This window comes from Dermacentor variabilis, chromosome 11 (assembly GCF_050947875.1).
Source record: "Dermacentor variabilis isolate Ectoservices chromosome 11, ASM5094787v1, whole genome shotgun sequence".
NCBI classification, from domain to species: Eukaryota; Metazoa; Arthropoda; class Arachnida; order Ixodida; family Ixodidae; genus Dermacentor; species Dermacentor variabilis.
Genome location: NC_134578.1, coordinates 72503102 through 72530247, shown reverse-complemented (window position 1 = coordinate 72530247; position 27146 = coordinate 72503102). Strand labels below are relative to the sequence as shown.

At 48.4% G+C, this 27146-nt stretch overlaps 1 protein-coding gene across 2 annotated transcripts; it reads right to left on the bottom strand.

Moving 5' to 3' along the window:
* LOC142564447 (uncharacterized) lies at nucleotides 1–24104 on the bottom strand. Of its 2 annotated transcripts, none has more exons than XM_075675449.1 (6): nucleotides 23856–24104; nucleotides 23337–23572; nucleotides 20995–21033; nucleotides 18908–19096; nucleotides 9311–9422; nucleotides 1–90 (listed from the first exon to the last, which is right to left on the bottom strand). In XM_075675449.1, the coding sequence occupies exons 2-6, from the start codon at nucleotides 23416–23418 to the stop codon at nucleotides 84–86; spliced, it is 429 nt and encodes a 142-aa protein (XP_075531564.1). In that variant the 5' UTR covers nucleotides 23419–23572; nucleotides 23856–24104; the 3' UTR covers nucleotides 1–83. The 2 variants fall into 2 exon arrangements, with proteins under 2 accessions (XP_075531564.1, XP_075531563.1); XM_075675448.1 differs by lacking the exon at nucleotides 1–90 and adding an exon at nucleotides 5684–5968.
* Between the last annotated feature and the right edge of the window lie 3042 nt (nucleotides 24105–27146).

Sequence of the window (27146 nt, the reverse complement as noted above, 5' to 3'; positions counted from 1 at the left end):
ATAGAGTGCCTTTATTATTTTTTTTTACGAGCCTTAACGTCCGGGAGCTCTTGAATGGGGGCCTCCAGGCTATGCTGCCGTTGTCATCGCCTAGAAAAAGGAAAGGTGTGGTAAAACAAAACAAGTAACTAACGGTATGTCAACAGCGATATCCGAATGAATGCTTCTACAAAGACCGGCGTTTTATTTTTTCTTATAATAGAAAAAGAAAAAAAAGGAAAACATTTCTCGCGTATCGTTGCTCAGTTCTTGCTCAAATTTCGCAGTAAGATCGCATTTTATGATACGGATCATTTAAATATAGAATTTGGCACCATTATACTTGCCTGGCCTCTGGTCTGCTAAGAAAGTCTATGCAATTTTGCTTTCGTCCGTGCCCTCGTGATGAGCACATCACACACCCCCCCCCCCCCCCCACTCTGCGAGCAGCGGAACGAATCTCGAAGGCCGGGCTTATAGGGAGACGTGCGGACATCATAACCGTCATGTTTTGGTCATCACTTGAGGCGAGAGGCCTAGACGAAGGCAACTGGCCAGGAAGCGGCCAGTACATTCAAAACAAATAAGAATAAATGTGGAAACACAAGCACACCGGACCCTAGCAAGACGGCAAAGTCCTCTGCGGGTGAGTCGGTTGTTCAATCTGCTTCAGCAAAAAGTGTCCAAGTTCCTCAGCGACCAGATCACAGCCAGACTCGACGACATGGAGGACATTCCCTTGCCTCAAAAGAGGTGAGGAAACCAGCTGCAGTGGCCAAGAGTGGGTCCAGTCTGCATCTTTTGTTGAAGTTGTGAGGCAGTGCGTACAGCAAAATAAGGAGCTCGAAAATCGGGATCTGTCCGACCTTCTGCGAGTTTTGTTCGAAGTCCTGCGTCCATATGTTCAAGCGATGCAGACTGGCACCCTAAAGAACTTTCTACAGCTCGTTCTTTCCTTTGAGTCCATGATTACTGCCTTCGCAGCGAACTTTACCTTATAATATGGCTAGTTTTCTTCAACCTCGTGCAAATAAAAATCACCGAAAAGTGACGTTTATTATGCAATGGAACTGCGCTGGAATTATAAGTCGATTAACAGAACTGAAATTATTTTTGAAAGAAACTTGTGTTCCAGCAACGGCCCTCTCGGAGGCGGGCCTACAGAGCGGGAGATCTTTGACTGGATATGTCGCCCATAAGAATTGCAGCATAAAGTAATTTCCCGCAGGAAGTGCCGCCCTTTACATACGAAGATATATTCCTCATGTGGCTTTGAACGTCACCGATCTTTGCGCTGATACTATTGAAGTAGCGGCTGTGAGGATACGGCTCGGCTTCCGAACTCTTTCTGTTGCATCCGTATACGTGTCTCCGCGAAAGAAGGTAGCAATGGATTTGTTTCTCCAGCAGCTTTCTCACCATTGCCCAGCGCCCCGAATTATCTGCGGTGACTTCAGCGCCCATCACTATGTCTGGGGTGACAGGAACACAGATTCCTGCGGACGCAAACTTGTAGAAGTTATCGATAGTTTGGACGCTTGCGTGGCCAATGACCGAAGTCCCACTTTCTTCCCACCTTGCATTCACCTGGCGTCCGTGTGAAGTGGTCAACTGCACCTGACCGCATGGGAAGTGATCACTATGCAATTTTAGGGTTTACTGCCGACTTCCATGTGCGCGGCTCTAAAATTAGCCATGTTGTTAATTGGGACAAATACAGGGAGCAAGTTGCCTGTGTTTCTGGTGATGTGATAGACAAAACGATTTCTGGTAAGATGGCTGCTACCACGGCGGTCAAGCTGCCTAATCATTTTCCGACTCCGGGTTTAAAACTCAGGAACCTTTGCACAGCGCGCAGAAGGCCGGATCGACAACTGATGCGGAAGAAAGACGACAGATCCTTGAAGACGACCTTCAATAGGCTTAACTCTGCCATTCGACGACATACGAACAAGCTCTGTAGGTTGCAGTGGGCGTCCTTCTGCGCTAGCTTGACTATTTTCTCACCGATGACGAGAATTTGGCGAGTCATTGGCAGTCTTGCTGGTGATTCTCGTCCTAGTAAGCCTTTCGAAGCGCTTGCACTGCGTAAGCAGAAACCTCTCGCGTGCTTGGCAGAGGAATTTGCAGATGCATTTGTACGAGTAAGTTCAGGAATTCATTCCTGCGCTCTGCCTGTAACATCTACGTCTGTTATTGACGCCCCGTTCACACTTCGAGAGCTACAGACAGCACCCAGCAGCCTGCGGCGTCGATGTGCACCAGGTCCTGAGGGCTTTACCAACCAGATGATGCAGAACCTACCTCTGGAACACCGGAAGATGCTCCTAAGCTATCGCAATTGAGTGTGGGAGACTAGCGACGTTCCTCCTTCATGGAAGGTGGCTTGTGTTGTCCCAGTGCTGAAGCCCGGCAAAGAAATGACAGACTTGGCCTCGTATCGTCCTGTATCACTGACGTCGTGTGTGGCTAGGCTCATGGAGAAGCTGACAAGTAAGCGTTTACCTTGGTGACTCGAAGATAGAAGGGCTCTGCCAATATGCATGACTGGATTCCGTACAGGTTTAAGCGCGCAAGATAGCGTCTTGGACTTGATAAGCCACGTTGAACATCATAGAGCTTTCGGCCTTTCAACATTAGCTATTTTCCTAGATGTATCAAAGGCTTATGATAGCGTCCTTAAGAGCTCAATACTAAACAGTTTGCAGGCCATAGGCGCACAGGGCTACCTTCTGCGATTCATTCACTCATTCATCAGTGATCGTAAAATTCAAGTGCGGTTAGGAAGTACCATAAGCACCGAAAGGGCGGTATCGCGAGGTGTACCTCAAGGAAGTGTTCTTTCCCCAACGCTCTTTAATGTTGTAATGGCTGGTCTTCCCGTTGAAGTACAAAAACATTGCAGGCATGCCCATATGTCGATATATGCAGACGACATTTGTCTTTGGTTAACTGGATATCTACACAAGCGTTTAGCTCTGATAGCTGGACAGGCATTACTTTCAGTTCCCAATTACCTTCAAGGTGCTAGGTTGACTCTCTCGGTGGAAAAATCAGACTTCATCATATTTCCAGGTAAAAGATGACGGTATGCGCGGCTGAAGATAGACCTTGATCAATCTTGCCTTCATCAATTCAAGCACAAGCGCTTTTTGGGCGTCATTATTGACTACCGTCTACAGTGGCGACGAGCTGTGGAGTCGATTGTGACATCACTATCTTCGCGTCTCAATGTGATCCATAGAGTTGCAAGTGAGCAATGGAGAAATCACCCTTCTTCAATGATCAGGCTGCACGATGCACTGTTGACGAGTCGAATAATGTACCAGCACCCTTTAATTTCTCCCTCGCTATCACAGCTTGAACGACTTGAGGTTTTGCACAGAAAGGGCCTAAGGAGGGCTCTTGGCGTTCCGTAGACTGCTCCTAAGAATGAAGTACTTTAAGAAGACCTCTTAGCCTAGTCGCTTCACAAAGGTTATTGATGCAAATTGGCCGCCTCAAACAGACGGTAGCCGGGCGAGCCCTTCTACAGCGCGTTCAAAAGAGATCCGAGTCCCGAGCGTACTTGGCCATTAATATTCTTGGGTACCTGGGTCTTGACGCTAGAGTTCGAACTAAGAGGTTGAAACGACCTTGGTCATTCGCGAGCCTCGATTGTTCGTTGACAATTCCTCACGTTCGCGCTAAGCGGAGTTCTTTGGCGGTAACGCGTTCGCTCGTACTGGAACATCTTGAGACTGAATATCCACGTCATCTTCAAATTTTTATCAATTTTTATCATCTGACTAGATCCTCTGACAAGGTCAGAGGATCTAGTGCAGCTGATTTTCATATTCCCTCTTTGAGGTATGATTGGTCTGTTCGCTTCACTGCTGTCGTGTCCTCCACAACGGCCGAAAGCGTTGCCATTGAGGCAGCTCTCAAAAAGCTACGGTTTTGTACGCCTCAACCTGTTGTCATTCTTACAGATTCAAAATCTGCCCTTCAAAGGTTAAAGCACGGATTCCCTACTGATGCCTTAAGTCTTAGCTCCCTACGCTCAGTGCACAATCTCCATATCAAAGGCTTCTCCATACGTTTCCAATGGGTGCCCTCACACATAGGTATCATAGGCAACGAGATGGCGGACAGCCTCGCCCATGGAGCGTTGTCTGGGAATCCATTGAGAAAAGTGCCTCAAGAGGACAAGAGGCTCTTCAGAGAAGCGGTGTTGTGCCACTTCAGTTCTTCGTGAAGCTCACCTCACAAGCCATGTGTGACCACGGTTCTCAGAAGAAACCAAGCCACTTTACTGCTCCGAATTCGCACGGACTCCGCTCGTACCCCTGCGTGGATGTATAAGACTGGCCTGGCGTTGTCTCCATTACGTTCAATGTGTGGTGCGTGCGGTGACACAGAACATTACCTTATGTGCTGTACTCCGTATAACGCGGAAAGGAGCGTGTTATTCGGGTCCCTCAATAAGACAGGAATACCCCACAGTTCTCTTCAGGACATTGTTTTCCCGCGTGGGAACCAGTTGTGTAGGAAGGTGGTTTCTCGCCTTCTCTTAAATTACCTGCAGGACACGGATTTGGCCTCCACATGGTGACCTCAGGAGTGACTATTTGTAATTTTCAGGTCTATGTCTGATTTCTCCGATTTATTTATTTTAAGTGTCGCTATGGTGGAGCTATTGTCGGCACCAACTGCAAGGCTAATGCCACCAGTAGCCTACAACCACTCAACTCAAATCAACTCGCCACATTGCATCGCACGGGTCCGCGAAAGCGCATGCACGCGCGATCTTCCTTTACGCCAATGACGTAGCAACGAAATGGGCAAACTCACCGAATTTCATTAAGCGCTTCACGAAGTCTTCACTACACATAGATTCCAACGTGTGCGTTAGGTCTGTGCAATTTTCTCCCCTTGAAAACAAGGAAGCAGCTTTGCCAAGTGTCACACTGAACGATCTGGACCATAACCTTCGATCTTGCAGCGAAATTCTAGCAAGGATGGAGGAGTGGTAAACGCAAAGTGTTTTTTTTTTCACTATGCTAAAAGAAAAAGGCAGGCACAATCATCAATATCATTACATCATTATCATCATCATATTCCGTTTTCATCATGGCACACTATTTGCTTCAACGTCTACCGTAACATGAAAAGAAAGGTCAAAAGCGTGGCAGTTTGGGCGAGTTGGTATGTCATAACTGTTTAATGCTATTAGCGCAGCTCAGGACGAGCAAAAAAGGAAACAGGTAGGGGTAATCAAAGGGAACGGAAAACAGGGTGAGCGCTACCCTGTAGCGCTCACCCTGTTTTCCGTTCCCTTTGATTACCCCTACCTGTTTCCTTTTTTGCTCGTCCTGAGCTGCGCTAATAGCATTAAACAGTTATGAAAAGAAAGCTTCGAGAGAGAGAGAGAGAGAGAGAGAGAGAGAGAGAGAGAGAGAGAACCGTTTAATGAAAGACAGAGATTTTAGCCGATGTATACAGGCATCACTGACATGCTACTCTGCGTGGGGAAGTGAATTCTACCTAATTCCCCACAAGCGTGAGATTTCCGAATTTATTGCAACCAGTCTGTAACAATGTGTGGGATCGGGCTAGTTGGTAATCCATATAAAAAACACAGCGCAACGGCGGACCGATGACAAAAAAAAAAGAAAGGAACGAACGAACACAAGCGCTGACTTCCAATTGAGGGTTTATTAAAAAGCGCAGCGAATCTGTAACGCCCATATCTTGCTACAGGCTGGTGCCGGCGCCAAAATATGGAGCAAGTTAGCGCGGTGGGGCTGTATCTTATGATTATAGGTCTACACGGCGTACTGCAACCAACCAGCCGCATGGGTCATTCACGGAAACGGCGAGAGAGCAGGAACCATCAATATATATCACTGGTAGTGAAGAGACCACGTTGATCGTGATATGGTGTCAATGGTCATGGTCATAGACTGCAGAGCTCAGTAGGCTAAGCTGTAGGTATTACCGGCCCCGGCTGCAAATAAACAAAAAGAGGGAGGAGAGGAGTACTGTCTGTTATTTTGATACACTTATATATGGGCGTCTGAGTGTTCACCATGGCTGCCTAGTCATCCATGACGGAAGGTCTTGTGCACAAACGAGGAAACCATACCATTTGAAGACAAAAGCGCAACCGCAAACTTCCATTTGAATTTTATCGATCGGCAGGACAAAATTTATCCAGAGTGTATGACGTGCTTCCGGTTATCGTCAAGAAAGAGCTTTTAACAAACAAGTGGACTGTAACTGACCCAGAGGGGGGGTGGGGATACAAATTCACCCAAAATACTGGCTGGGAGAAGCCATTTATGGCCGCGGACCTTGCGATAGTTTTTAAGCATTTTTTTGGCGTGAACCCTGTCCCAATGCAGAACTCACACATTGTATTCCCAGGCGATCAATTTCTGCAGCGTCAATTATCTGCCTTGTCCTCCGGTTTTGATATTTCGAGATCACCAAACAAGCTTTAAAAGAAACGGGCTGACAACCGTAACCTCGGTAATTATTTCATAAGTTCCTTGCAGAGTCGTATAAATGTTGTAACCGTGCTCGCGAAGCCAACCATTTGGACACCCTCCTGAGCTGCCACACGAAAAGGGCGTCGCATAGAAAACACTCTCCGCGCATGCCACATACGGGCTCAAAATCACCAAACACTTCGTTTCTAAGGGTATTTCGCCATCGGTTGGTAGCCTTCGCTAATAATGTCCCGCACGACGATAGGCTGGAATTTGCTCTTACTAGCAATCTCAGCATGATATCTTCTTTTTTTTTTTTGGAAATACGGAGCACGCCTTTTCTGGCTTCCTTTCTTTCTTTGTCTCTCTTTTTTTTTTTGCACAATACCGAGCCCCTTCACCGCGAACTTTCTTTCGTACCTTACAAAAGAACGTGGTACCACTAAAGTGGTACAACTCACTAAAGTGGTACCAGCTGATGAGGCCTTAGTAGCGATGGGGTTGAGCCGCTAAACACGAGGGCGCGGGATCAGATTCCGGCCGCGTGTCACGTGACGGGGACAAAATACAACGACGCCCGTTTACTGGGCTTTGACTGCACATTAAATAACCTCAGGTGGTCGAAATTATTCCGGAGTCTCCCCCCCTCCCCCCCCCCCCCCACTACGGCGTGCCTTACAATAATATTGTTACGAGGATGCTGGGAGTATAGAAAGACTGTATTTACGATATATATACAACATGAGTCAGAGTAGTTAAGATGGCTGACCACCAGCAACACGTAGCAGCCAGCGTCTCGCGACCTTCTTCTTCCTCCCTCTTTTTTCATATTTCTGTAACAATATCATGGTTTCGGCACGTAAAACACACAGAATATTATTATTATTCATTAATTTCTAAATCGCTGAAAAAAGAAATAAAGAACACCATTACTCCGACGCACTCGCTGATCTTTTCAGGTTGGCTATTTCCGACATTTTCCGCAATGATTTCGAGGCGTTCAAATGAAGAAACTCAGCCTCCCGAAGCCGGTAGATATTCAGCTTTCTCTCTTAAATGCAACAAATTCCGTTCAAATTGGTTCAACTCGCATTAGACAACGCGGGAATTTCCACGTTTCACATGCATTTTGAATCCAGGAAATTGGAGTTTACCCGGAAGCAAAGGTTTCTCCTGAACACGGCACTTTACAATGTTTTGCGTACTACAAAAATTCGCGCACGCTTTTTCTCCGCAAGATGGCAAAACCGAAACGCACATCTGGTTAATCTCCCGGCCTTTCTTATCTCTCTCTCCTCGATGGAGCCTATTGAGCCGCGCTTCAAGGAACTTCAAATGCTACAGATTGATACGGAGTCTTTCGCTACGACTTCTTCTGTAGTCTGTGGGCACTTTGGGAAGTAAAACCCCATCATTCAGTCACTATTGAGGAGGTGGTTTCACCTGGGGATCAACTTTCCTTATTCAAATACGTGTAAAAACGATCCGACTTGAATAAAATCTGTTTCGTTTAGGAAAAAAAAATAGCTGAGGTGTACCGACTGTAGGAAGCAGAAGTTTGATTTAGGGCCATCATATTCTCTCGTAAATATTTTCTCATAAAGCCGGGAAACCGTGACGGCGACCTTGTGAATTTAATTTCGCGCAATCTGTTTTTTAAACATTGTTTGAATTTCTTTTGTAGCTTCTTTTCACGATACGCGAAAGTTAAAGCTATCCTGAGCGCCTCATGTTCGAGCACAACATTCTTGCGTACGCAGATGCTGACGCTTATCGCGCCACGCTAGTTAGGTCACGAAACCTCTCGAGTCATCCTGCACGGCGAAACATTGTAAGATGCGGCGATAAACGAATGCAGCCGTATATCTTTCAAAGGTTAAAAAAATTATGGGGTTTTACGTGCCAAAACCACTTTCTGATTATGAGGCACGCCGTAGTGGAGGACTCCGGAAATTTTGACCACCTGGGGTTCTTTAACGTGCACCTAAATCTAAGCACACGGGTGTTTTCGCATTTCGCCCCCATCGAAATGCGGCCGCCGTGGCCGGGATTCGATCCCGCGACCTCGTGCTCAGCAGCCCAACACCGTAGCCACTGAGCAACCACGGCGGGTGCAAAGGTTGCTTAGAGGCGCTTGAGTAGCGGCGAGCGCGCGTGCATCTATTTCATATTTCGCGTATTTCCCGGGCTTTTGTTTTGTTTTTTTCTTGGAAAAGACAACCAGGCACACTTCAGCACGAAATAAATGCTCGATTAGGAGGTTAATTCGGGTGCCCTACAATTTTGTAGTTGACATGTTTGCGGTTCAAGCAATAATTAAACAGTTCACTAATTAAAAACAACAACAATTAATTATTACTTCTTGATGAGAAAAATACTGGCTGTAAGTACGCACTAGCGCCGCTACTGTGCAGAAAGTACAATTTCTCTAGAGCTCTTGGGTTTTTTTTAAAAGCTTCGTCCATGTTAACTGGGACAACCGGTATATTTGTCAAGTGACAAGAGTTGGTAAATTCAATTTCGCAGTTACTTAAGACATTGCGATTTTCAAGGCCTTGGATTATCAATATCTTGGTATTGAAATCATCGTGTCTTGTGAAATCCGCAAAATTGAGAAATTTTCATCTTGACATTGTGATAATTTGAATGCCCTAAATAAAGGTTCGCTCCCCAATGGTCCATTTTTACTTCTTTTAGATACCCCAAATATAATCAATATCTGTGCAGTGGTTGCGGAGAAAAAAAAACGATTTCTCTCTTCATGTGTGCTTAAACGGGAGCTGCTGAGGTGTAGTTTCCTTCTAAGAGTGCTACAAACTGTACGCAACAGCGCGATATGCAAATCATGAATCGCATACCTGTTAAGGGCGAAGCACTTGCAGGCTTGTCCGTGGCAAGCTCCACCATATCCCGTATGCTGCATGCAGAACTGCTCGCACCTATGGTTGCCCGACAGGCAAGGCACTTCTCCTGTGGGTGCGTTAGAAGAGCACGTGCTACGCTGATGTTCTGGCAACCCACGCAAACGAGGAAAGTGTTCCGAGCAAGAAATCGATGCTGACTAGCAAGCGCAATGAAAAAAATGTGTGCAATAATGGTTACAGCAAACGTTGAGAAGGAGTGTCGCACTAACTGGTGGTATACATTGCAGCAAACTATACACTCATGTTGTAAAACATTGAAAGACAACTGCTCTACTAATGTTAGTATTCCTTTGACTTGTATACATTAACTTCTTGTGCATTGTGATGCTCCTGAATATTTCGTCAATGTTTTCGTTCACACTGTTGCTTTGGCTGTCGCGCTGCAATGCCATTGTGGGTGTACTACCTGTAAAAAAACTCACTATCCTAAAAAAAAATGAGACGCGTACAGATGCATAGGAGTATATATACTCCTATGCATCTGTACGCGTCTCATTTTTTCGTACACTCGCACACATATATGTGTACGAGTTGCATTGCTTCCTGATTACGTCCCAGTGGGGATCGCATGATCGTGTCGACACGATACGAAGGGGCATCCTGCTACAGTGCAACCCTGCAGTGGACATAAATTAGGCTGATGATGATGAATACTGATCAAGCATTTCTCTTGTACCCGTTCGTCTATCCTTCCTCACAAAAGTAGCAACAACAGCCTATCTTCTTCAAATAAACAACGACAACTAGCAGCACTAGAAACATTTGTTATAACTTATTAGGCGGGAAATACATGCGCATCAAGAACCAACCGATCTTTCGGACTATACGCGCCAGGCGCAAATGCTACTCCGCCTGCTCTGACATTTCCCGAGGTCTCCTAGAAAGCGACTTTGGCACGCCGAGTGTTCAGGACGTCACCGTAGGTGTTTGCGCCGCGTTCGGTTATACGAACTCCAGACCGCAAATGACGCGTTAGCCACAGGGCAACGCGTGCGATGACTTAACTCGTACGTTTTTATTACGTCTGCGCGTGCAATGCGGCCTCAAGCGCCATACTCTAAAATCATCTTTGAGTTTCCCCGGCACGTCCTTAGAGTGGCGCCATGTACAGATTTATGTCAAAAGTATACACGGGCCGCGTTGCCTGCGATTGCGAGGCAGACTACAGGCTGTTATGCGAGTTCCTGTGGTATACGCAAGGAATTTCAAAGCTCTGGGAATCAAACTACCTTTCACTCTTATAAAGCAGCGCTGCGAAGTTGAAACATACACAGGGACGGAAAGAGCACAGGCGAAGCGCATCTAACAGCTGTTTAGGCCCCGTCGTGCTTGCTTAGTGGCTGTGGTGTTGAGCTGCTAAGCACGAGGTCGCGGGATTGAATCCCGGCCACGGTTGCCGCATTTCGATGGAGGCTAAATGCAAAAGCGCCGTTGTCCCGTGAATTGGGGGCACGTTAAAGAACTCCAGGTAGTAAAAATTATTGCGGAGTCCGTCCACTACGGCGTGCCTTATAATCAGATCATGGTTTTGGCATGTTTCTTTCTTTTTCATTTCTTTTCAAACAACTGTTTAATAAAACAAACAGGGGGTGGGCAATGCAGGCCACAGCGCCATGCGCAAAGGGTAATGCGCAAAGGGTAATGCGCAAACTGAGCTTGACGCCTGCAGCTTACAGATTAGAAGCTTCCTATGCAACTCGTTAAGCCAAATTCTTAGTTGTGCGCCCGCTCCGGCTTAATCAGTCGCACAGGAAAGTTTACAATAGATAAGACGCGTGTGTCAAGCTCAGTTTGCACATTACCCTTCTTGTATGGCATCCCGGCCCGCATTGTACAGCCCCTGTTTGTTTCATTAAACATTTCGTAGATGCGCTTCGTGTGTATGTGTCAAATTCGCAAGCAACGCTGCGTTAGAAGTATGACATTCCAAATAGTCCCAAAGAAAGCCTTAGTCAATGTGCCGTTCGTTCTCACCGTCTTCTAGACGTTGGAAGCGTCAGAAGCGCCACGGGAAACGCACCACACAGGTGAAGGCGCGAAGTATACTTCCGATAAAGGCTCTTTACGTAAACCTTCGATCGGGGCCGGTAGTTGTTCGTACACCAAACGAACGCACTCCTATAGCTCCGTGCTTTTCAAACGATTTTCCGCTCGACGCTCTTCCTCCACACAACGGAGTACACAACCGAATTGAGCACAGCGCCGATCCTCGACTGAATAAGATGCTACGCTTCTCGAAAATTGCCGTGGAGCGTCAGTGAATTGGTCAGTGACCACTTTTGTCGAAGGATGGCGCTGCCATCCATTTTCTCGAGCAGGCTGGGTGACTATTTTTTCACCGTCCCGTTTCAAAGTCAATTCCACTAACTCATAATCATCATCATTATCATCATGATCAGCATCGAAGATTTGTACAGTGAGACCCCTAGATAATGTTACACCTTTTAGAAGCGCTTGGATCTAAAGTGGACGGAAGCGCGTACCGGTGAGTGAGTGAGTGAGTGAGTGAATAAACTTTTATTTGGTCCAGCAAAACGCCATGAAACGCGCACCCGGCTAATCCCACGACGGGACTTCTAGTCTGCCGGCCCGATCGCGGGCGCGCTGGACGGCCAGGATTTGGTCCTCAAAGACGGGACTTCGCAGGAGCGCGTCCCACTCTTCCTTGGTGAACTTCGGGCCCAGCGAACCGCACTCCCAGAGCATATGAGGCAAAGTGGCAACCTCACCACAGGACACGCAAGAACAATTCGGATGAATCTCGGCATATATTGTCACGAAAAGACAATAGACGATGTACCCGGCGTCGGCGAGGGAGGCGGTTGAACAAGATGGCGTGCAATAATTTAAGGCGGCGTCCTCAGCTTCTACCTCTTCTACTTCAGCGCCCGTCTCTTGCTGAGCGCGTGTTCCAGTCCCAACTTCTTTGTTTTTCAGCGCTGGCTCGTGACACCTGGCGGCATTACTCCCCCGCCAAAAGAAAGGCATCGACCCGATGCTTACTAAACTAGAAGGAGGAAGTGTGGAATTCGTATGATATCGGATTGGCGTCGCTTTAACGCGCGAAATACGGCTTGAGACGAATAACATGCACTATCTCTGAGTGGTGCTGTCGACGCCGAGGCGACGCGGCACCGTCGGGAATGACTTCATAGTTCACTTCACTAACGCGGCGTATCACTTTGTAGGGCCCAAAGTATCTACTAAGGAGCTTCTGAGACAACCCCTGGCGACGGACTGGAGTCCACACCCAGACTTGGTCACCTGGCTGGTACTCGACGTGCCGATGTCGAAGGTTGTAGCGTCGTGCGTCTGTACTCTGTTGCTTCGCGATGTGTATGCGCGCGAGTTGGCGAGCTTCCTCTGCGTGTTGAGTAAGTTGCTCGGCATCGGCAGTAAGTGATGCGTCGGTGTCGTGCGGGAGCATAGCGTCTAGCGTGGTCTGGACCTCGCGCCCGTAGACAAGACGGAACGGTGTGAAGCGTGTGGTTTCCTGAATGGCGGTGTTGTACGCGAATGTAACGTACGGCAGGACTTGATCCCATGTTTTATGCTGGACGTCCACATACATAGACAGCATGTCAGCTATGGTTTTGTTTAGCCGTTCCGTCAGTCCGTTGGTCTGCGGATGATAGGCAGTCGCCTTGCGATGCTGCGTGCAGCTCAGCTCGAATATGTCCTCTATAAGTTGGGCTGTAAAGGCAGTGCCTCTGTCGGTGATGACATGTGAGGGGGCACCATGTCTGAGGACTATGTGCTCGATAAAGAACTGGGCAACTTCGTAGGCCGTGGCACGTTGTACAGCTTTCGTCTCGGCGTAGCGTGTTAGATAGTCCGTGGCGACTATAATCCACTTGTTTCCGCTGGCTGACAAGGGAAAGGGTCCCAGAAGATCCATGCCGATTTGATCAAACGGCGCGCGAGGTGGTGCGATGGGTTGGAGTAACCCCCCGGGCTTCAAAGACGGCGACTTCCTGCGTTGACACTCCCGGCAGCTTTGCACGTAACGCTTCACCGTGGTAGAAAGTCTGGGCCAGTAGTACGTCTGGCGTACTCGTGCAAGAGTGCGTGAAAATCCCAAGTGTCCAGACGTGGGCTCATCATGGCAGGCTAGGAGAATGTCATCACGAAGGGCGGCAGGTATTACCAATAGATACTCTTTGTCGGTGGCACTCGAGTTTTTCTTGTAGAGGACGCCCTGTCGGAGGCAGAAGGTCGAGAGACTGCGAGAAATATGTCGTGGGATTGTAGCATTCTTGCCTTCTAGATGATCGATGAGAGGGCGTATTTCGGCGTCCTCGCGCTGCCGTATGATCAAGTCTGATGCGGTGAGGGCCCCAAGGAATGCGCCGTCTTCGTCCATGTCCTTATCGCAAGTTTTGACGGGAGCGCGCGACAACGTGTCGGCATCTTCGTGTTTTCGGCCCGATTTGTAGACGATGGTAACATCGAACTCCTGCAGACGGAGACTCCATCGAGCAAGTCGCCCGGACGGGTCTCGTAAGTTGGCTAACCAACACAGGGAATGGTGGTCTGTCACCACCTTGAAAGGGCGACCGTAGAGATAAGGCCGAAATTTCATGATGGCCCACACAACAACTGGTGGAGGTGCGGGGTACGGTTTATCCGATGCCACAAACCCCTCCTGGTAGCAGGAGTACCAGCCCTATCCTAGTGGACACCCCTGTTCACCGGGCAAGCAGGAGAATCCGAGGATTGCCTCCGGAGCTTGATCATCTCTCCGCGACAACATCGACGCCACCACACACCGGTATGGAAGGAACGTCGACGTCCCTACCGACCATTAGGCAAGGTACGGCCTCAACGGCAACGCAGTATCTGCTGCAGAATCTCCGAGTGCCGAATGTGTTCCACGGGGATATCTTCGAGGATGTAGAAGACTGGTTGGTCCAGTTTGAGCGCGTTGCCGAGATAAATGAATGGAGCGACGTGGCGAAGTTAAGGAACGTCTACTTCAGCTTGGAGGACGGTGCCCGCACTTGGTACGAGAACCGAGAAGGGCTCATCAAATCGTGGCTTGATTTCCGTCGTGCCTTGCTGGATACCTACACCAATGCTGATCGCCGCGAACGAGCCGAACGGGCGCTCCAATCCCGCATTCATCTGCCGAACGAGAGCGTGACGTCGTACGTCGAGGATATGACGCGCCTCTTCCGTCGGGTGGACCCAACCATGTCCGAGGAAAAGAAGCTGCGCCATCTAATGCGGGGAGTTAAGGAACAGCTATTTGCTGGCCTTGTTCGAAGCCCGCCGAAGACCGTGGCTGAATTCTTAACTGAAGCCACCACGATGGAAAAGATGTTACACCACCGCTCAACTTTCTATGACAGGCAATTGAACCCAACTTCACCTTCGGACCAGCGCTCAGCTCCGTATGACAGGCACGCGAACGCTGCTTCACTGACGGACGCGATTGCCTTTGGAAACGTGGACGTACTCAGAGATCTTATCCGCTCTGTGGTGCGTGAGGAGCTTCAACGGCTCACCTGCCCACCTCAGCCCACGCTAGGTTCCATTTCTGCCCTTGTGAGGAACGAAGTGCAGCAAGCGATCCAGTGTCCCGTTCCTACCAACAATGCGCCGCCTGTGACAGCACAGTTGCAGCGGCCGTCGTATGCGGAAGTTTTGAGGCGAGTCCCTGTCCAAGCTCCGACCCAATTCGACCCCGCCACGTCTTACGCCGCGTCATACGTCCCGCCGCTCCCATCTGTGCAACCAATCCAACGTATGGAGGATCGTCGCCCACCCCAAAGGAAATCTGACGTCTGGCGTACCCCGGACAGAAGGCCTCTGTGCTATCATTGTGGAGAAGCCGGTCACATATACCGCGAGTGCCAATACCGCCGTCTCGGACTGCAAGGTTTTGCCGCGGATTCACCAAGGCCCAGATATGGTGAAAGGCCTAGGGCGATTGAAGAATACTTGACCCAGCAGAGTATGCCACTGTTCCCGCGGCGGCAGTCGCGCTCGCCGTCCCCCAGGCGTTCTTCGCCCGCTCCTAGAAGCCCTCCAATGGCAGCGCAGGGACGATCGCCAAGCCCTCGCCGGGGAAACTAAGAACAGCGACCTTCGGGGGCGAGGCCGCTGATAATCGCCCTTCCGAAGACCTCCCATCGACGCCAGCACGGTCTATTCAGCACGATTCAACGACGACAGCAGCCGAACTCAGCGACAGACTCTCGCTCGACATACCTGTTGTGCTCGACGGCCGCCACGTTAGTGCTTTATTGGACACGGGGGCTGACTACTCAATCTTGTGCGGAAAACTAGCGACGGAACTTAGAAAAGTTATCACGCCTTGGTCTGGAGCGCAAATTCGTACTGCTGGCGGGCATGTCGTCACACCGTTGGGCATGTGCACAGTCAGAGTTCAAATTCGTGGGTCCACGTTTCCTGCCAGCTGCCTTATACTCCGCGATTGTTCTCGGGACCTTATCTTGGGCGTCGACTTTCTGCGAGAGTATGGTGCAATTATAGACCTCCGGGAGCGCACAGTGACTTTTTCGACAGAAAGAGCAGCGAACAACCGCGAAAACTGCCGACGTAACGCGCTTCGCGTTTACGCCGACAGTGTAACTGTACCACCACGCGCAAGTGTCATGGTAATGGTCGTATGCGACGATCTGCGTGACGGCGAAGCTGTTGCAGAGGGCAATTCCTCCCTTATGCTGACACACGGTGTATGTGCAGCCCGCAGTCTGATTATGCTTCGAGGTGGACTTTCAGCGCTGGCTCGTGACACCTGGCGGCAATATGCTGTTAGGGGACGCCGGATTTGGGTAGGAGTTTGTTTGCAGGGGTCTGAGTGTGACCGCCTGCGGCCTGCTTAGCTTGGAGTGAGGCGGCAGGAGAACCCTTCTCTCTAAGTAAAAGAATTTAGTGATTTCGTTGTGCGTGATAGGAGCGTCTCTGTGTCCGGAGAGAGAGTCGCCCGATCCGAGAGCAGCGCGGTCGGTACCGGTCAGGCAGCCAAGAAGAGCAAGATACATTTAGAGTACTGGTGGGAAAGAAAAGCGGGGAGGATATTGATACAACCGGATCCGTTACAGACATAGGTAGCGGTACATGGTAGACAGAGAAGTTTTGAGGAAGACAAAAATGATTAATGAGATGTATGCAAACGTGCTAGAACGAAAAACATGTACAGCATACCTGAATAACTCAAGCAGGCTAGGGGCCTATCTGTCACCGCCCCGTTTCAAAGGGGACGCCAACAGTTATTAGCCGTGACCATCATCGAGATTGAGTAGAGGGCTGAGTGCAGGTTGCGTTCCAGAATACGGGGTTAGCCTTCCTCGTAGACACTGGCTTGTAACAGACACTTTAACGGGTCGTAACAGTCTGTGTTTGTGTATGTTGTGTGCGTGTATATGTGTGAATGCCGAGATGTCATATGTCACAGTCGACATCTAACATGCTACGCGTATGGTCAAGCCAAACCTCTTCAGCAGCCACTGAAGAGTGTTTCTGTGTCTCCGTTTAACCTTGGAACTGGCGTCTATCTTTGGGCATTCCGGTTGCTGCAACGAAGACACAGCGCGCATCCTTTGCGCTCTAGCTGCTCTCGACCCCCACGATTTTCAGTCACAGTCAACCATATCAAGATGACTGGAATTCTCGGGAACTGTGGCTGCACATATCCTCAACATATCATCTTTGAATCGTGGCCGAGTGCAACGCTGCATTCATTTCAACATAATGGAAACTTGAACGTGGTTCTCAGCATATGAGACGTCGTGCGGATAATCACGCGCATTTCGGGGCACACGCGTCTCACGATTTACGCGCTGTGCGCGTAAGACCCGTCCGATCCTTGAGTGCGAAATCTACGTGCGTGAAAACGCAATGATTCACCGAACGATGTCCCCCCGTACCAACGACACCTTCTGTTAAATTTTCTAACACTTCCAAGAGTCTTTGAAGTCATTGTCGTATAAAAAATACCCACGCTGGCGAAATCACTCAGACTAAGAGCCACGTGTGGGTCAAAGTGAGTCCCTCTAAGTCAGAGTGGGTGCGAGTCTGAGGTCTGACGGAGTCGGAATGAGTCCAAGGTGGGCGGGATCGTGAGCCTAAATTAATCTAAGGGAGTACAGGCATACCTGGCACTGTGGGTCGGAGCGAGTTCCAATGAATCGGAGTCGATATGTGTCTGAGTGCGTTCAAATAACAATTTATATCACATGTGATTTCAATCACGTTTGAGTTCGTGAGTATTCACGAATTGTGGTTGTGAGTGTACACGATCCATGTTCCCGAGTGGTTCTGGCTCTTTGTATCCATGAACCGAAGTTGAGAACATGTTTCTGAAAGCCTGAATTAGTTCGGTGGGTTCATGAACTGAAGCGAGTCTGTGGGCCCGTACGTCGCAGCAAGCCTGCCTTAGCGTAACTTAAGTTAGTCTAAGTGAATTTGGCGAGCTCTGTTTCCTGGTGGAAAACAAAAAAAACAAATAGGCAATTGGGGCAGAGAAATGGAGAACCACGCCATTATGACGATGGAATAACGACAACGCAATCATGACAAAGGAAAGACGACAAAAGAATGATGGTGACGGCGGGAAGACGGCGGCGCTACAAAGGCGGTGTGATAACGACAAGATGACAGCGCAGTGACGACGGCAGAGTGAGGACAGTAGATCGACGACGACGGCATAACAATGAAGGAATAATCAGAATGGAAAGAAGGCGATAAAATGACGACGACGGCGTATTTGTGCTGGAGGTCGTGTAAGTCCGCGCTTACGTGCATACGTCAGCTGCCGCCCAGGGTCTCCTGGGTTCACATCCCGGGTCTCAGGAGGATATCAAAGGCAGGTTTGTACAATGTTCGGTACCGGCCCGTTGTGCAAGACAGTACCTACGTATAGATACAACCGCCGAGATGCCGCACAACCCAGCAGCAGACAGCAATAGCAACAGCAGTAGCCACGCCGAATCCGAGAAGTTAGGCAAAGAAATGTTCGCTATAACATATTTTTACGCCTAGAACTACTAGACATACGAAACGACATAAAGGTTACAATAAAAGGTACCAATTCGTCGCTATACTTCTATCACTATTGCAGTGATTCAGCAAGCTTGGCGAATTGGTTTCCGTTAAAAATGAAAGTCATCATCATCGTCATCATCATCAGCCTATATTTATGTCCGCTGCCGGGACGAAGGCCGCTCCCAGTGATTTTCAATTAACCCTATCTAACTGTATAGCCTGTGGGACTATTTACTAGTCCAGGTGCAACCAAATTGGTAAGGCCCACTAAGCCTCAACAAGGACACTCCCTCACCAGAGTAATACCGAATAAGAAATTGGCCTCCCTAACGCAGTATTTGGCCCGAACCCTACTCCCGACTCTTGCAAAATGAAAGTGCAGAGGGCAAAACGGGAACGCGGACGAGATAGAATGGACGACCGCTCGTTCAGTCCTCTATCTTGTCCTCGTTCCCTGTTTTTTAACTGTCTAGCCTCATTATGATCCCTCAGTATGTCTCAAGCAAAAACTTTTCTCACTCCTTTCCTCGCTCATGCGGCCTCCAAAGCCAAGCTGTGGTCCCATCTGCGGTCCGATCTGCGGAGGGAATCCTGGGAACATGGTGGACGGAGTGCACACGCACTGGTAGCCCCGACAGCGCCCTCCAGCGCCGTAGTACATCGAGCAGCTCGCCTGGCACTCGCCGTAGTTGCCGTACCAGCACGGGTCTGCGCCGGGCGCTCGCGCGCATTTGTGTCCCATTAAGCCATTGCTGCCTCGGCCAGGACCCCCAGAGACCCGGCCTCCATGCGCGCATATTCGCTCAAGATGCACGTTGAAAGTAAGCCGAATACATTGTTTCGAACTACTGAAGGGGTGTACATAAGAATAAGCTGTGTATACATACGTAAGCAGGGTAGTCATTGTTATCGCGCCAGAAGAAATGTACTAATGTTGCCGTGAACAATGACCAGTTATGAAAAACAAACGATGTAAACCAGGTAATGCGATTAATTAATGAACTGGAATGCACCTTCGACTTTGATATTGCGCCAGAAAACCAGGTTAACAAAACCTTGTTTGGATGATTGATGATTTATGAACGCTAGCGAACATTCGTCAGAATTTATGTTGAATATTTACTATTCTTAGTATACGTAGGCATGGGTGCACTGTAGTCTTTCTCTTCTTTACTACACTCTATCAAAAATTGGGTGTATTATTAGCCGTTTTTTGTCCGTGCCAAATATCACTTTGTTATTTTCCACGTTGTTCAATGACGCGTCACATGTATTTCTTGCAAACTACCGGTGAGAAGCCTCTGTAAGGCGAATAAAGTGCGTTCTGGTTCTGTTCATTTTCTTGTGCATGTATGCAAGGTGTCCCGACTATCACGCACCAAGATTTAAATACATGCGAGGGCCACGTAGCTGGACAGAACCAAGGTAATGCTGTTTGCCGTCGCTTGGAGACACTCAGATCAATTTTTTTTTCAGTCCACCTAATTACACAATTAGTCTTAATTAATGCACCAACTTTTCCAATATTATAACTACATGAAAAGTGTCAATGAGAAAATTGCGAAGCAACACCAGAAACTCCCTATACAGCTTTCTGCTGCTCAATAAGCGCTCCATAAAAGTGCGTGCAAGAAGCCCGCGAATAGACGAAAAAATTTCCACGTGACTGGAGCCACTCGAGGCACTTTGCGTGTATTGGCGGTGTTCTCTCATGTCCATAGATGCCCACTTTGCGTGGGTTAGCTGCGATGACACTAACGCTGTGGTCGTTGTCGGTGATTTGAATGTGGACGCCTCTGGACCGAAAAAGGAGTGGTTTACGCGTTTCGCGTTGCAGACGTATCGCTTGCGATATGCCACACCAATCCGGCCCAACCGATCACCCAGCGGCGTACGAGCATCGATTTCACATTATCAAACAATGTGTTTGCAGTCGCGAGTATGCCGATCAGTGTTTATCACAGCGGCCACAAAGGCATTGTGACCGCGGTTACTAAGTGAAAATGAGTGATGCCAATAAAGTCTTTACCGCAAACTTTCTTACCACGATGTTTACAGCTCCGTTGGTCACCCACCTTCGCAGGGCGGAAGAGGCTTGATTTCTTTTTTGTCTGCTCAAACTAAAAATGTTAATTTTAACTCTGACGCCAACGACAACATAGAAGAAATTACTTGTGCTTAATAGATGAACTAAAGAAACGATAAATTAATGGAAATGAAAGCGGATGAAAAAGCAACTTGCCGCAGGTGGGGAACGATCCCACAACCTTAGCATCGTTCCTCACCTGCGGCAAGTTGCTTTTTCATCCACTTTCATTTCCATTAATTTATCGTTTCTTTAGTTCAGCTATTAAGCACAAGTAATTTCTCCTATGTTGTCCTTGGTGTCAGTGTTTGTTGGCTTCTTATGACATCACTAATAAAAATCGGGCCCCTCGGTTAACCCCTTTTCTTCTCGTTTAATATTAACCCAGGTGACATAAACTTTTCTCCGATTTCTTTCTTTGTTGTACAAACTTTTCTTTTGTTATGATGTGACGCGCTTACTTCGTATCAACACATGCACGCGGCTTGTGATTGTAGCATGGTAGCGTAGCGTGACTCACCTGATGCCCCTGCGTTCTGTCCTCGGACTACCGTGACAGCTGCGCAGTAAAGACGGCGGAGAAACGAAATTAATTGATGCGTTAAGGTTTTACAGTCACCGTGATCATCATCAACTTATGTTTCTGTGCACTGCAGGACGAAGGCCTCCCCCGGTGAACTCCAGTTAACTCTTTCTTGTGCCAGCTGACATCATGTTACGCCTGCAAATTTTCTGATTTCCTCACAACGGATAGTTCTGCGGTGTCCTCGATTGCGCTTACATTTCCTTTGCACCCATTCTGCAACTCTAGTGGACCGCCGGTTATCAACTCTATATGGGGTGATCATTTTTAAGTTCTATGGTATTTTGAAAAATTGCCTGTTGCAGATAACATATTTCTAGCCCCTGAGCTGCATTGTTCAGGGAGGCGGACGTAAATTTCACGAAATATTGAAGCATGTATTCAAACAATTGACAATATTTCTCTAATTAACACCTTAATTATTGCACCACACATACGGCGATTTACGAATTTTAGCCGGTGAGCTTGCAGGTCGTATCCTCTCGGAATGAATTTCCAGAATGACACTAGTTTGGAGATATGCGCCATCAAACTCGCCCTAATGCAGCATTTTTGTTCCACTCACATTTTTTTAAAAAACAAAACGCTCTTTTATGTACTGAAGCATCAAAGTAACTGGAACGCCCATGACTTTCATTCTGCATTTTGGGAAATAATATCTAGAAACTGGTGTAATCCTGGAAACTCATTTCGCGTGGGTACGTGTTGAAACTCACAGGGTATAATTCGTAAATTGCAGTATGTGCTGTCAAGTGATTACGGGATAACTTAATTAGTGACATTTTGTTAATTAGTTGAGTATGCGTACCGATCTCTCGCACTAGCAGTGTACGTCTCGCACTAGCAGTGCAGTGTACAAGTATTACGCTATCTGCCACAGGTGGTGTGTAAAATTTCCGTAAAATTCAAAATAATAAATAAATAAATAAGAATAGGGCGCCCTACGGCCTGCCCTATTCCATCTATCCATCTTATTGTCAACTAGAATACCTGTACCCATATTTTCTCTCTGATTCACACCGCTGTCTTCCCGTATCGAATTTTTTCCGGCAAGAAGATCGGTAAACCTGTAAGAATAAAAACACAACACGGCCTCTTTTGCTACAGCGGAGGCGCGCTGGAAACTTCGAAGGCTTCAGAGATTTCGAGACAATATGGAATGATCGACAGTCATCGGATTCCCCTCGTAATATATGAAATATACGAAACACACAAAGAAAGGCAGCGCTGTCAGTTATGACCGACTCTCACCACGCAAAGTCACGGTTTCGATTACCGGCCACTTCGATTTAAGAGAGATTGTAAAAAGAAAAATACAGATTCACTGTGATTTGTGTGCAGTTAAATAACCGCACTTGCTGGCCAATCTATTGGGACTTCTCCAGCACTGTCGAATTTGTTAAGCAGCGATTTTGGAGCGTTAAACCTTCCTTCCTGCGCAAAGTAGAGGAAACGAAGCAAAGAAGAAATTACCTGGTTTTTTTTTACTGAAAGGTGTTTAAATATACACGAGGTTTCAGTTTGTGATCAGCTTCATTTTTTTAAAGTAAGGGTCAATGTAATTACAGACCCTAACTTCCGTGCTCTCAAATTACTGTATCACTTGACAGCTGCGGTTGAAACGACGTTCCTCATCCGCCTGCCATGATCGAGATTATTGGAGCCAGCTATCATTCCCAAGGTTCTAAAAAAAGAAGTTAAATTCTGGGATGTCTTTTCATTAATTTTTTTTCGCAGAATCCCGATTCACTTGTGAGACACACCGCTGTGGAGAACTCCCGATTGATTCTGACCAGTTGGGCTTCTTAAACGAGCAGCTAAATCAACGTGCACGAGCGTTCCCGCATTTCGGCCCCATTGAAGTGCCGCGGCAGGTATCCAACCCGTGACCTCTCTATAGCTTACCAACACAACCCCATGGCCATTAAACGACCGCGGCTGGTGTCATTCCCAAGCCTAGATCTAGTAAACGTATGCACTGATTCAGAAGAAATGGGCCATGGGTTCGGCTCTCCTCAGTGGTACGTTGTTTAAGCTTTAATTTTTTTTATTATTTTAAGCATACGAGGATTATCGCAAGTTTACCCCAGTTCATAGTAACGCCCAGGTGTAAACTAAACAAAACAAAGGCACTTATTTCCCCTACGTTTTTTTTTCATGGCTTCATAGGCCTGTATTAAAGTATACGACTGCTCCATGAACACCTCCGATATTCCAAATCTTCGAGCTCCTTTCTTTTTTTGTGCCGAATCTTTTAGTTCGACGCCGTCGAGTCTCACCGAGTGCCGCCAGCAGCAGGAGATCAGGAAGTCTTCCCAGCACCGGAACCAGCCGCCGTGGCCACCTCGTCTCCTTCGCCATTGTGAGCAGGACGCGGATGACAGCCGAGCGGTTTCCGGCTGTCCAGCTGATGCCAACACGAGCCGCGGTCCTCCGTCACGAATCGCACGCGCAGGCGTCCGCCGTGCCTTAGCTAGCGGCGATGGTGCGGCGCCGTAAATTTCTGGCCGCCTTTCTGCAATTCGCAAGCACACGCAAGGCCTCACAGTCACGGCCAATCCGCCGTAACGCAACTGATTATATGCGTGTCTGCATCGTGCACGTGTATGGTGAGAATGAGCCGGGTGTGGGGTGGGACTGACGGAGGTGGGGGGGATGTTGTCATAAGTTGTGTGTTTGCGTACAGGAGCGGCGACGGCGCGAGAGACATTTCCATTCGCTGTATGGACGTTAAGAAAGGAAACCTTGTTGCGGAGGGCTCCGTCAAGATCGGTGCCTCCGTCGTGTGAGTCGCCCACCTGAAACACCTCGAGCTCGTTTGCATGTCAAAGCGCTTCGAGTCGCCGTGGTCTTCCGCTATGTTGCGGCGCGGCGACGCTGCTGGTGTAGCCCCGCGAAGCCGAGCACGTAGAGACCTGCATGCAAGCCTCTCGAGACAGCTAGGCTGTGACGATACGCTTGGCGCCGGGGAAGCCGAGGCGCTCGCCGGTGGGGGTGTTTGCTGAAAGGACGCCGTAAATTCTCAGCAGGATCCAGCAGCTTTCTCGACGGACCAGGAACGGCTGGTTTTTCCAAGAGAAGCTCCAAGTGCTTTAAAGGCGACGGGCAGAGAAAGGCGAGTTCTTGCGACCACTTGGAAGTTTTGAGAACCGTGCTGCTGCCGTCAGGTAGAAGCACGCAAGCTCCACAGCTACTGGCCTCTCAGCATTTTTCTTTCTCTTCTTTTCCATCTTTCTTTGAGCATAGCTTGCAAGAAATTCCAGCCGAGTATGTGTAGCGCGTAGCCCAGAAGGACGACACCGACACGAGGTGTATACCGAATGTTCTCCAAAGTGAGCGGATACAAAGTGCTGCAAGACAAACAAGTGTGAACGTCCGTGACAGTCATTCAGACCTTCCTGCCATCATTTATTTTTATCTCCGACGGCACGGGGCACGAACTTCACTATAGTCTGCACTATATATGTGTCTTCACGTCCAATGAACTTCTTTTACTGCACTTCGTGACGACAAGTGAAAGTTTATCCAGACGTCGTAGCCGTGGTACAGCAAACATGTCGTTGTGGATGGCACAGACGCAGCGGGAGAGGCCTTCGCGTACGGTTGAGTTGCGCGAAGGATCATTTTTCAGTGCAATGGCTGTACTCGTGCATCTAGAGAGTGACGCGAATATGCAACGAGAAGCTTTCCCGTTAAACTCGCTAGGCATTCTTATGCATGGCGTGGACTCTTAGCTCGCGTGGCCTCGTGGATAATATTTTCGGTGTATTCTGTACTCTTTGAGAGACATCTATTGTCACAGAAGAACTGAGAGGTCGGCCTGCTACACAGCATTGGGCAAGGGAGACGGGAGTTAAAGGAGAGAGGGGGAGGGAGGTCTCGATGTTTATGGTGAAGTTGGCAGTGAGCGAATTTGAACGGCAAGGACTCTTCAATGTCTACAATTGAAACTGCTCTCGTGTAAGAATTCGATGAAGAGCCTTTAGAACATTACGCCGACAAGAATACAGCTTTAGTCATGGTAGCAATAGAACCTTTCCAGAACAAGGTTGATTCGTAAAGCTGAAAAAATGCTGCACCGAAAATTGACATTGCAAGGCATATCATGGGCAGATGCACGAGGCGTGTTCCGTAGTATAGGATGCCTCGCACTCCTTGCAATGGGGATTCGCATGCACGACTATTCCGGTAGCCAGCCTGCATTATATGAGATAAACAGCGCAAACGACGTTAACAAAGAACTAGAAGACTACGACGCAAGTGCTGATTCGCAGTTAAGTTTTAGGCGGGAAATAACGGGTACAACTACAAAAAACGTGCAGCAAAACTCGTCTCACGATGACTCTCGACGGTAATTTGAATAGCATCCGAGCAGTGTAGCGATAGAACGTGTTGCTGAAGTCACGCTTATTTTACACGTGTGGTGGCAGTTCTGAAACTTTCGTAGCTTCAGCTGTCTGTAACATACTCCACTATCGTCCCACTTTGCTATGACAGTCGCTTGCCAAGGTCGCCCATGAGCATGGCGGCATGACAACGGCTGTATGACGCCGACACAGTGACGATGGAACGACGAAGAAGAGATGATACCAACTGAACGACAAAGGTGTTAAAACGATGCCGGCACGACGACACTGTGATGCCGATGCTTAATATATGCGATGGTGTGACGACAACAACGTGGCGACTAAAGCGACGAAGACTGTATGGCGACGATGGCGTGAGGATGACGGTATCACGACAACCAGATGAAAAAGCTCGAATGACGACACTGGCATGACAACGGACGCATGATAGCTCCTGTCTTATGGCGGCGCAATGACGACGATGGCATGACAACGGCGGCATGATCATAATTGAGTGACGACAGCCTGCCTACGACAGAATAATGAACAAGAAAGGATGATTGGCGAATGTGGTATGACGACGGCGGGATGATGACAAAGGAATGGCATTGGTGATGTGTTGAATATGGTGAAGCGACGGCGCGACGACGATGACTTGATGACAACGGTATGACGACAACTGCGTGACGACGATAGCTCACGACGGCGGCATGACGAGAATCGGATGTCAAAGTTACAGTCGCGACGATCTAATGACCGTGACGGTTCAAGACGACAGTATGGCGACGAATACACGAAGACGACCGTATGACGATGACGCAATGATGACGATGGCGTGACAACTGTTTGAGGACAAGGTGAGGACGACTAGTGTACGATGACAATGGCGTAACGATGCCTGCGTCATGCAACCTGTATAACGATGACGGCTTGACGACCATGGCAGGAGAAGAGTCGGATGACGAAGATGGTGTGAGGACAATGGCATGACCACGACGTCACGACGGCACGACGACGACTGTCTGACAACCGATGCACGATAGCCACTGTATCGCGATGACGGCACGACAAGGCTAGCATAATCGACCGAGTGACGACAGTGTGACTGCAATCAAAAGACGAAGAAACAATGACGTCGATGGAATGACAAAGGCGGTGTGACGATAATGGGATGTTACTAAAGTGATGACAATGATAAAATGACAGCGTCACGACGATGGTCATGACTAGAGTCGGAAGACAAAGCTGGAATGACGAAGACCATACGACCACGGCGGCATCATGATGGCGGTGTGACATGGAATGCACAAAGACCGTATGACGATGAAGGCTTGACAACGACGACATGACGAGAGTTAGATGACAAATCTGGAATCACGACGTTGCAGTTACCGGGACGGCACCACGACCAAGAGCCCATACCTAGCGGCCGCAGCTATTAGACAGCTTGAGCCACTGGGCCCTATGGTCAGTTGCTTCTAAATATAAAAATATATAAAAATCAGAGAAAACCACATCACAAGTACGTTCAGAAAAGAGTGAGATTGAGTGCTTTGTCCACGTCTTTCGCACTGTCCTTTCTTTTTTTTTCCAGACCATGAATGCACACAAACCCGCCTTTCTAATCGTGATGTATCTGGTCGGGTACGATTGAGACAGGGCTAGCTGGTGTTCCATTTTTATCACGCTGTTTCGCACTGTTTAACAGGACATGATGCACCCAGCCTGCTCATGCGTAAGCCT